The sequence below is a fragment of the Siphateles boraxobius genome, unplaced genomic scaffold, assembly GCF_051911475.1.
Source record: "Siphateles boraxobius isolate OS27281-9 unplaced genomic scaffold, OSU_SipBor_1 28, whole genome shotgun sequence".
Lineage (NCBI taxonomy): Eukaryota > Metazoa > Chordata > Actinopteri > Cypriniformes > Leuciscidae > Siphateles > Siphateles boraxobius.
Genome location: NW_027508897.1, coordinates 131,009 through 142,500, shown reverse-complemented (window position 1 = coordinate 142,500; position 11,492 = coordinate 131,009). Strand labels below are relative to the sequence as shown.

The following is an 11,492-nucleotide window of genomic DNA, read 5'->3' as shown; positions in this document are numbered from 1 at the left end:
GAGGAGGTTAAACATTCCTGACCTGGAGAGGATAAGTGTGTGTGTGATTTTAATAAACATCTGGAATATCGAACATCAGTTCTGTCTAATGTAGAATAGCAATCTCTGTTACAGTGATCAATGCTCGTGGACTCATGGGTAACGGTTAGTTGTGCTGTAAATCAGCCAACTATGGCCACAAGTTTTCATTGTTATCAGCAGTTCAACGAGTCATGTTTCCCGAAACCATCGTTACAACGAACATTCGCAAACAGCATCGCAGAGTTGTGTGTGTGAGCGACAGATCTCGATCTGCGGTTAGAAGAGTTTCTCGTCTGCACAACATGTGACTCAATAAATCCTGATCTTGAGCACAATAAGCAAGCTGACATTCAGTACAATCCATATCTTTTATTTACAATACATACAAATGTCTTTTACGTCTTTTAGTTTGTCAAGAGATTTAAAGCGTAGTTTTTGTGCCTGTGTGAACGAGCTCTAGTGTGTAAGAACGAGACAATGATTGAATCTGGAAATAAAGCAAAATAACTGAGTACAATGAGAAATAGTCCTCAGATGCCATATCCGTAATTTATAGCAAAACATCTAGCGTTAATTCGATCTCAAGCAGAGTAATTAAAAGTAGTCATTAATCCTCCACGAGCGTGACATCATTAACCAACACGGTTGAACGACCAATTTGCGACAATACGGTTTTGGGAAACAGTCGTGACTAGAATTGATCCATCGTACTATTGTAGTGAAGCAGCGAGTTACGCCGTTAAACTGCAAACACACTCCAGAACGGTGAAACACACACTCACACTGCGGCCAGGGAACTGTCTCTCTTCGGTTTCTTTTTCCCGTGAGCGTCACTGAAGTCCAGCGCGGCTTTATCCATCCCGAGCAGTTCACTGATCCGATCATGTCCATAAAACTCTCCGTACTTATCCATCACCTACACACACACACACGGTTCCTATAAGAGTCGTTTATCTTTCTTGATAAACGAGTGTGTCTGTGTATCTGTGCAAACATCTCCAAACTCACCTTCCGCTTCACAAATTTATCCCAGTAATTGTTTGGGAAGGACCTGAGAGACAGAGATGAAATCATCATTAGATTCATAAACCACAAAGATCCTCATGACACAAACGCAGTGAGGATTGACATTTAAAATCATTATCCTAAAGCTTTTTAACCCTTGAAATATACATGTTCTTCATCTGATCACATTAATATGACAAACGGCTGAATGTTTCATTTGAGATCCGTAAAAAATTCTTCTTTAATTTAAAAATATTTAAGTCAGCTGAACCTTTTATTCTATTTTATAAACTTTTTATTTTATATTTTTCTTATTTTAATAACCCTTGTTTAGATTTATTATTATATTTATAATTTTTTACATTTCACTTTTTTATATTTTTATTTAATACAGCATTAATATTTCTATCACAATCTCACAAACCTCCATTTGAGAAACCGTGATTTAATTAATTTAATTATATTTAAATAAAAATGATATCTCCTTACTGTAAAATAAAAAATAGAATACACATTTACTGTATTACTAATAGGTTTGGGAATTGTACGAAATTTTCCGGTTCCTGTTCCAATTCCGATTCTGCATAACGATTCCGGTTTCGATCCTGCGATTCCATCCATGTTTTCTGTTTTTTCGGATCAGCTCTACTACTAGGATAGGCTCCCGGCGCTTTGATCATGCAGTGCAAAGGAACCGCTTTCCGAACCGAAACTTATGAATTTCTCACGATTCCGGGTCCCCCACCCCAAAAAAAACAGAGCCGGTTCTGAATTCCCATCCCTAATTACTAATAATATAATCAATTTAAACATGGTTTTAAATAATGTAGACGGTACATTTTGTGAAGTTCCAAGCATGATAACCTAGATAATATAATTGCTGTATCCATTCAACTAAATAACTAACTGACTAACTAACTAATTAACTGACTAACTAACTGACTAACTAACTGGCTAATTAACTGACTAACTAACTGACTAACTAACTGACTAATTAACTGACTAACTAACTGACTAACTAACTGACTAACTAACTGACTAACTAACTAACTAACTAATTAACTGACTAACTAACTGACTAACTAACTGACTAACTAACTGACTAACTAATTAACTAACTGACTAACTAACTAATTAACTAACTAACTGACTAACTAACTGACTAACTAACCAATTAACTGACTAACTGACTAACTAACTGACTAACTAACTGACTAACTAACTAATTAACTGACTAACTAACTGACTAACTAACTGACTAACTAACTAATTAACTGACTAACTGACTAACTAACTGACTAACTAACTGACTAACTAAGGCCCCGTTTACACGAGAACGATTCTGGGTGAAAACGCGGATGTGCCTTTCGTTTACACGGCGACGGCGTTTTGGAGGCTTAAAAACGCAAAAAAGTGAAACCACCCTCCAGAGTGGAAATCTTAAAAACGATCCACCGTTTTTTACTACTAATTAATCCCATCTAAACAGTAAAAACGCAAATCTGCTCACTGTGGCTCTCGTCGCGTATGTGTTTACGTCACAGGCATGCGCCATTACAGGAAAATAACCCCAATATGTCGGATTATTTCCATACGTCGGACCTTCAAGTTGCCATAGCAGCTCTGATAAACGTACAAGAGTATTTTCAGCAGTTGTACAAAATATTCTCAGATATTGGTGTTGTTGTGTCGCAGTGCTTCACATTGACACCTAGCCGCCTGGAGTGCATACTACATCGAATTTCACACACTTTTGCGTCATCATATGCACGCGGATTTCCCCCCGATGACGCTCGTCTAAACGCAGAATAAAAAGTGATAACGCAACGCCACTTTTGCGTTTTCTCTTCAGATCGTTTCCGTGTAAACATTGCCTAACTAATTAACTGACTAATTAACTGACTAACTGACTAACTAACTAATTAATTAACTGACTAACTAACTGACTGACTAACTAACTAATTAACTGACTAACTAACTGACTAACTAACTAATTAACTGACCAACTAACTAACTGACTAACTAACTAATTAATTAACTGACTAACTAACTAACTAATTAACTGACTAACTAACTGACTAACTAACTAATTAACTGACTAACTAACTGACTAACTAACTAACTGACTAACTAACTGACTAACTAGCTGACTAACTAACTAATTAACTGACTAACTAACTGACTAACTAACTAACTGACTAACTAACTAATTAACTGATTAACTGACTAATTAACTGACTAACTAATTAATTAACTGACTAACTAACTGACTAACTAACTAATTAACTGACTAACTAACTGACTAACTAACTAACTGACTAGCTAACTAACTGAATAACTAACTAATTAACTGACTAACTAATTGACTAACTGACTAAGTAAGTCACTCACTGAGTGTTGATGACCAGCCGGTCCCACTGGCCTTTAATATCATCTTCTGAAGGCTGTTCAGTGATGTAGAGACCGTCAAACTCCAGCTTTCTGGCCACCTCCTTCTCTCGCTTGAAAATCACCAGAGGAACCTGGAGGAGAAACACAATATGAGCCATATGAATCATCACAGCTCTGTTTTCTATTAAAGGCATTTCAGAAATAATAATTGGAGCGTTTATTAAAACCCTATTAGACTGATCCTGCTGGGCATTTCATCGGTTATGTAAATCTGGCAGGTTTATTGTTTCAGTAACTGGATTTTATTAGAATTAATGAAACCTAAAATGTGCCTTTGGAGAATAATACCAGAGTCATGTTATCTGTCAAACTCTACAATATTCTGGAGCAAACACAATGGGTTTTAGGCAGGGATGCAACGATATGAACATTTTGGCCAGTACAGATAACGATAATTCTTATTTTTGAAAGCCGATAGCCGATATATTGGCTGATAAATCTAAATCCAAATTTTATATACATCTTGAGAGCCTGATTACAAAAACAAGTATCATCCTTAAAAGCCACTTTCCAAACACACAATTATGTGTTTATTATAATTTTATGCAGCCGATATGACCTGCAAATGTTGCACTGAACTGTATTTTCCTTTTTTGAAGTGATTTCAATCATATTTCAAGCAATTCAAACAGTGCAAAGAGTGCATCTGAATTGACTCAACTGAACGAAATAATACATTATTCATCGGTTTTAATATATCGGGCAAATTTTACGGTACGGGTACCATTATAAATGATCAAATATCGGCCGATACTGATATGGTGGCCGAAATATCGTGCATCCCTATTTTTAGGTGAATTATTGGCTGCTGTGAGCATGAAACTATCAATTTAGAAACCATTATCAAATAAATAAATTTCATCATTTAGGTTTGATGATGTTTTAGTTTACATTCATGAAGTAAATAATTCTGGTTCACTACTGTAAAATCTGTTTTCTGAAGCGGTGGAGAAGCACTGATCCGCTGTCTCGTACCTTTAAAGATGCATTGTGTAATATTTAGGAGGGTCTGTTGACAGAAATGCAATATCATATACATAACTATATTTTCAGTGGTGTATAAAGACCTCACTTAATGAACCGTTATGATTTTATTGTATTAGAATGAGCCGTTTCTCTCTACACACACCGCGGGTCTGCTTACATCGACATGTTTCTACGGTGGGCCTGAACGGACAAACGCATTTCGTCACTATGTTGTTCTTCATGTAAAGAAGCTGCTAAAGTCAGCGAATAAAACACTGACACAATGATGAACAAGTAACAATAATACTCACAATAACATTTCTTAATTTTTTTTTTGTAAAGAAACCTCATTGTTTAACTGGCTACTCTCTGCTGTCTCAGACGACGACATCACTTCCTGTCGGCCACCGTCACTTCTGTAGGGTGCAATTCACAACCTCACCACTAGATGCCGCTAAAACCCCCACACTGCACCTTTAAGCAGTAGTAGCCGATGATGCAGAAGAAGGAGATGACGGTGTGCAGGACGGCTAAGATGCGCAGGGTGGGCTCCATGTATCCGCTGCTCTCCTCCAGCACGAAGTGCACAGCGCCGGGCCGAGAGCCGGAGCCGTCCAGGGGGTTCCACCGAACGCTGGTGTCTGAGGACCCGCCGAACAACACCTCCTTCCCCTCGCTCAGGGCCGACGACGTGGACACCTTCCCCAGGGACCAAACTAAAGCTCAGGGCCCACGTGCATAAAGCACCTTAAGTTTTTCCCTTCAGTATGAGACTTCCCCTCAGCTAAGGGAATGACTTAAGAGTGTTGCATTTAATCCCTTAAACGGTTCACTTAGGTAAGTGTTTTGCAACCCAGGTTTTCCCGTTATAAAATTCGATTGCTGCCATGGACACATTATTTGTTAATAACAAGTTTCACTTAACTCAAAATTGAAAATTCCGTCATCATACTCACCCTGATGTCGGTCTAAACCCATAAGACTTTCATTCATATTTAGAACCAAATAAAGGTATTTTTAATATTCGCTCATCATTTCTGTCCATTTATTGAAAGACATAAAAGTAATCCATATGATTTAAGAGTTTTGGAAGCTCAAATGCTTGCGGTTTGTTCTTATGCATGTCGCACACACGTTTGAGCTTCGGTTAACCATATAAGATGTGCTTTATGTGTTTACATGTGAAAAAAAACGACAAAATTAAAATTTGTTTATCATATAAAACGGCCGATCGCATCTCGTTAGAAGACTTTGATCAAACCTGCTCACTCCGTATAACACTTAAAATGAAGTTTTGCAAACCTTATGTTATACTTAAGGGGCTTTATGCAACACTTATCGTTTTTTAAGAGATTACTTATAAATGTCTTTCTTTCCACAGTGGAAGAGAAATAAAAAAAAATTCTGGAAAAATCCAGAAATGTTTTCCTCAAAAAACTTAATTTCTCTTCCACTGAGGAAAGAAAGACATGGATATCTTGGATGGCATTGGGCTGAGTAAATTATTAGGAAATTTTCATTTTGAGGTGAACTAATCCTTTAAAGGGAAAATAGATACTTAAGGGAAACTCTTAGGGTGTCCGATGTTTCCTCTAAAGAAACCCTTGAGTAACACTTAAAAGATATTTTTTGCAACACTTTTACGTTTAAGGGAAACCTTCCTAAAGGGAAAATTACACTTAAGGTGCTTTATGCAACCGGGCACAGATACACAAACATCACAGCGGAGAAAACACTGGAAATAATTTGTGAAAATGAATGTCGAACGTAGTGTGAATTACCTTGTAAAACAGCAGAATGAAGTTGATTGCAAAGGCCACAAACAAAGCCAACATTCTCATGTTGTAGAAATTTCGCGCAAAATAGTTCTGCAAGAGAAGAGACAGAGATAAAGCACACGCTCAAATGACTTCCTCTTGTTTGACATTATGGGACACAAACAGGAGATCTGGGCCTCTGACCAGCAGCTTGCGTTGGTAAGCAATGATCTTCTTCCAGAAAGCGGACTCCTGCAGATCCGGCTCGTCCGCTCTGGAGTAGTGCAGTCTCAGCTTACGCTTCACCGCCTCGTCCTTCTTCTTTTGTGCTTTCTCACCGTTTTCCCTTCTTAGAAAGGGGACGAATCAGAACTCAGATTGCAAATATTATGATGACGACACAAACACTATCGGCCTCAACAAACAAATGTCCATGTCAGCAAGACTTACTCGGCTTTCTCAGGCACTGATTTGGTCTCCTCCACAACTTCATTGTTGTCGGTTGAGGATGAAGAGCCCTTTGTCTGACAGAACCAACAGCGAACGAGTTAATAACCCAACAGATTCATGTCATTACTGATACGGATCTCGACAAATAGTGATTGTGATTTCACAGAGTACAACATGTTCCTGCATCAACATGTTTGTGGAACAACATTTCAATCAGATTTGAGGGATAAGTTTATAGTGTATGTCGAGTTTAATACCAGGGTTATGGTTATGGTTAGGTTTAGAGGTTGGGATTGGTGTTAGGACTAGGACAGTGCTGCTAAACCTGACAACAGCATCACCGGTCCACCAAAACACATCTTTTTGTACGTGAATGCTGTTTTACGTGAATGTTATGACACGAGTGAAGCACCAAGCTTTGTTTACAAAATAAATAATAGGTAAGCAATTAAATAGTACATTCCAGCCATGGAAACATTTGGATTTGTGCCGAAATTATGGGTTCGTCACGTGACGTTTATAGGACATCAATTTAAAGGAGCATTGCGTAGGTTCTGAAATTTCTAACCGTTACTGACACCAGTGGCCGTTAGAGAAACTGCAGCCAACGTCATGCTGGTTCTCGGTGCGCACGCTCGTATGAGCACGACCACAGCAACCAGAGAGTTGTAACTATGTCTTACCTTTGCAGTAAAAAGAAAGCCAGCTCGGGGTCTGTTTTTATACCCAGCGCTGACCGGTGGTCCCTCCAAGAATCAAATGCCGCTCCGATGTTGACTCTTGTCTTTTCCCGACGCCGGTCACTCTCTATTTTGGCCGCACTATATAAGGCTTTTTTTTTTTTTTTTTTACTTACGAGGAGTTTCCGTGGGTGTCTGGATTGTGCTGGATGCTGGTCGCTTCTTTCCGTCCACAGAGTCCATTTGAAACACTAACGTTACTGCTAGCGATTGCCGCTGCTTACTAATGGCTGCCGTACGGATGTAAGCCCAAGTAGACGAGAACGCGCATGACGTCACATTTTGTGAATTTTTTTGTGAAATTCGAACCCGACTCCTCCCCACACAATTGAGCCTACAGGCTGATAGAGGCAACCGTGGTGGACATTAAGGTGTATGGTTGGCTCATAAATGTACAAATGAAAACTCTATCTTAAAGATTTTTTTAAGTAAAAAGCTACACATAGCCCCTTTGAGCTTTGTCGGATTTGTATTATGTTTTGCGATCTGGTCACCCGTATATTTTAAATTTAACAATATTTCCTTGGAGATGGAATATCTTGTTTCTTTTTCCTAATCTTCACTCACGTCTCGCCCATTTTCGCAGAGTTTCTTCCTTTGGTTCACTTTTAATTTGCCCTACATTGTTTTTTCTACTTTACTACAGTAAAACGTGAATATAATATGCCTGATAACTTTTTGCTTGCACAACAAATTCTATTTAACATAGTTTGTGCCTGTTATTATGGTGAGACACGTTAAGTTTATTTGTAGACGCATTTCACACATGCTTGGGATTTTAGTTTTGCTCTGGCAGCACAAAATCAAACGTAGCCGAAATGTCTCGACACAGCGGAAGATAAAATTCACTCTTCAGACCTTTCACAACAAGGGTCAGTTGCTTGGAACATCAGGAGATAATATGAAGATGATAGAAAAGAGAATGACTGTCCCCCATCCCTCTCAAAGCGTAGAGTAGAGGATGACACGGGAGTGGATTTTCACTCCTGTCCCGTCCCACTCCCATAGAAAGAAATCTTGTCCCGTCCCACTCCCAGACCAAAGTTTAAAAAATAATCCCATCCCATCCCGCTCCTGGTAAATTGACTCCCAATCCCATCCCGCTCCTGTTTAAACTGACTCCCGCTCCTGTACCGCTCCCATATACGGCAATTTTCGCTTGATGAACGAAGCGAAGCTTGCCTGATTCTTTCCCGAATTTGCCTTGCAAGTGTGCTTCTTCAGACCACTCGTCCCTGAATCACTTGCGTACTTGACTAAGACTAAGCATGTCTTACAAGCATCGTACATTGTGCTATCACCGTCACATTCTACTCTCATAAACTTAATTAATATTTCAGACTTTCCGACCAGTTCTGTGAACTTAATAGACATGTCATTACTTCTGACTTTGCGCTGTAAATCATTTTTTGCCACATCGACTTCTCCGCGGCTGTTAGCTCCCTCCATCACTGCTCTTTGAATTTCGGCGGTAAGCCGTGACAAAAAGCACTGATGGCTTCTGGGATGGCTGGGTCGTGTAGTTATTTTTTAATTGCGTTACATTGTAGGCGTATTAAAAGGAAACTACAAAATGATGCATTTACTTTTTTCTTTTTTTGTCGTCTTTGCTATTGGTTGATTCCCGCTCCCCTCTGCTCCCGTTAACCATTTATCCTGTACCGTCCAAATCCCGTGATTGATAGCAAAGATGACTCCCATCCTGCAGGAATCCCACGGGAATCCCGTGACCCGTGGGATTCCCGAAAAAATGTCAGCCTCTAGCGTAGAGCGGTAGCTTTATGACGCATATTTGTCGGGAAATGTAAAATGAATGTTTTTTAAATAATATGTAACTTCTATTATTTAGGTTACCAATATTTAATGATATTTATTTAAATGTTTTACAGGCTGTAGTGTGGTGTTTCACTGGCGGAAGAGCTAAAATAAACACGCATGTCTGTTACAAAATGGAGGTCAATAAAATATGTTGATCCAGGAACATGTCTCACTTGGTGACCCATTTATGCACTAAGAGCATTAAAAGCGTTACCTGGAGTCGTCTGCGGAGCTCAGGCGAGGGTGTGTGTGGCTGTGGGACGGGCGTGTTGAGCAAATCCGTGATGCTGGCATTTGGATTGTGAGGCATGAGTTTATACTGCCCTCCCTCTCTCTTCAGATCAAGACCGAATATATCGGAGAGGACGTCGGTGTTGTCTGTGGCCACGGTCAGGTCGGCCAGGTCTTCCTCAGGTGAGGTTTTATCGATGAGCTTATTCTCGCCCTCCTCCATCTCTCCCCTCACGTCGTCTTGAGTCGGGTCGGGCATGTTGGCCAGGAGCTCCGAAACCTTCATGGTCTTGGCGTTCTCCACCAGACTCCCTCCGAGGAAACTGTTATACGTGATCCTGAAGAACCCTCGAGCGACGCTGAAGGCAAAGTGCAGCAAACCCAGCAGAACCCTCCAATAGAAGGACACTAGCGTGGTCACCAGGTCCTTCACCGTCATCTTCTTGGCTTTCTTCACCTGCTTCTTGAGGCTTTTCATGGACAGCACCTTCATTAGGAGCATCACGTTGTACCGTAGAGCGAAGAGAGCCGTTCGCACGGTGGTGACGGAGAAGAAGCCCATCTCGGGACTCTCCTCCTCGGGTTTCTCTCTCTCGCTGTCCTCTTTGCTAGCCAAGCGCTCGGCGGCGTCGGACATCTGCGCCGCTAACTGCATCTCGAAGATCGTGTCTTCGCAGAAATTCACGAAGAGCTCCATTTTCTCCTTCTCACCACCTTCGTTCACCACGTCGAAGATGAACTGGCGTTTGGATTCCTTCACCTGTGGCTTTTCCCATTGGGTGCGACTGGACTCGCTAATCTCGAAGTACACGCGTTCGATGCGCTTAGCGCTGCCCATGATCTCGATTCGGCCCAGGTACGGCTGGAAATAGTTCAGCACGCTCTCGGCCAACTCTAGGAAGGTCTGGAGGCGAGAATCGTGAGGCATGTGCTCTGAGAGATTGGTTAAGAGAACGGCAACGTTGAAGCCGATGTCCTTCGCCGGCTCGTGGAAGCGTTCAACAAACTCTTCATAGTCCAAGAGCTCGTTCTCATCCGTTTCCGCACAGGAGAGCAGGAATTCTGTCTCGGATTGGGTGTAATGTTTATGGCTCTCCATGGCCTTGTGGAAATCCCTCTTGGAGATGACGCCTTTGCCATCGGGGTCGTACTCTTTGAAGGAATCCGACGACGTAAGATCTTTCAGTTTGAGGAACATGTCAAAGAACTTCAGAATCATCTCCACGTTGTTTGAGGACTCCACCAACATGTCCACCATCTGCTTTCCAATGGTGCCATTCACAACATTTCCTAAAATGAAGGGAAGATGATTAGGGTTATTTATCTTCCTGAGGTGTGTTTCCCGTACAACGTCGTAACTCGCTGCTTAACTACCATAGTACAATAGAACGAACACGTCACAATATTTCGGACCAGGCCTGGTTGAGTTAGTTAGTAGTGTGTGACATTTCCCAAACACACTCGAAGCGCTCGACCAATCACAACACACTGATCCAGCCGACCAATCAGAGCACAGTGTGCTTTTCAGAAGGAGGGGCTTCATAGAGACAGGAACTAAACTAGAGTGTGTTTCCAGTATAACGGCGTAACTCGCTGCTTCACTACAATAGTACGATGGATCAATTCTAGTCACGACTGTTTCCCGAAACCGTATTGTCGCAAATTGGTCGTTCAACCGTGTTGGTTAATGATGTCACGCTCGTGGAGGATTAATGACTACTTTTAATTACTCTGCTTGAGATCGAATTAACGCTAGATGTTTTGCTATAAATTATGGATATGGCATCTGAGGACTATTTCTCATTTTACTCAGTTATTTTATTTCCAGATTCAATGATAGTCTCGTTCTTACACACTAGAGCTCGTTCACACAGGCACAAAAACTACGCTTTAAATCTCTTGACAAACTAAAAGACGTAAATGACATTTGTATGTATTGTAAATAAAAGATATGGATTGTACTGAATGTCAGCTTGCTTATTGTGCTCAAGATCAGGATTTATTGAGTCACATGTTGTGCAGACGAGAAACTCTTCTAACCGCAGATCGAGAT

General features: G+C 40.7%; 1 protein-coding gene across 1 annotated transcript in view; it reads right to left on the bottom strand.

The window, feature by feature from the left end:
* ryr2a (ryanodine receptor 2a (cardiac)) overlaps positions 1-11,492 on the bottom strand; it is a 158,606-nt gene that overhangs the window by 24,490 nt on the left and 122,624 nt on the right. Inside the window, exons 86-93 of the mRNA XM_077245689.1 lie at positions 9,423-10,729; positions 6,651-6,724; positions 6,405-6,549; positions 6,225-6,311; positions 4,918-5,142; positions 3,418-3,548; positions 1,030-1,072; positions 804-937 (exon numbers count right to left, since the gene is read on the bottom strand). Of these exons, the coding sequence (XP_077101804.1) occupies positions 804-937; positions 1,030-1,072; positions 3,418-3,548; positions 4,918-5,142; positions 6,225-6,311; positions 6,405-6,549; positions 6,651-6,724; positions 9,423-10,729 (2,146 nt within the window). The remainder of the gene's footprint in view (positions 1-803; positions 938-1,029; positions 1,073-3,417; positions 3,549-4,917; positions 5,143-6,224; positions 6,312-6,404; positions 6,550-6,650; positions 6,725-9,422; positions 10,730-11,492) is intronic.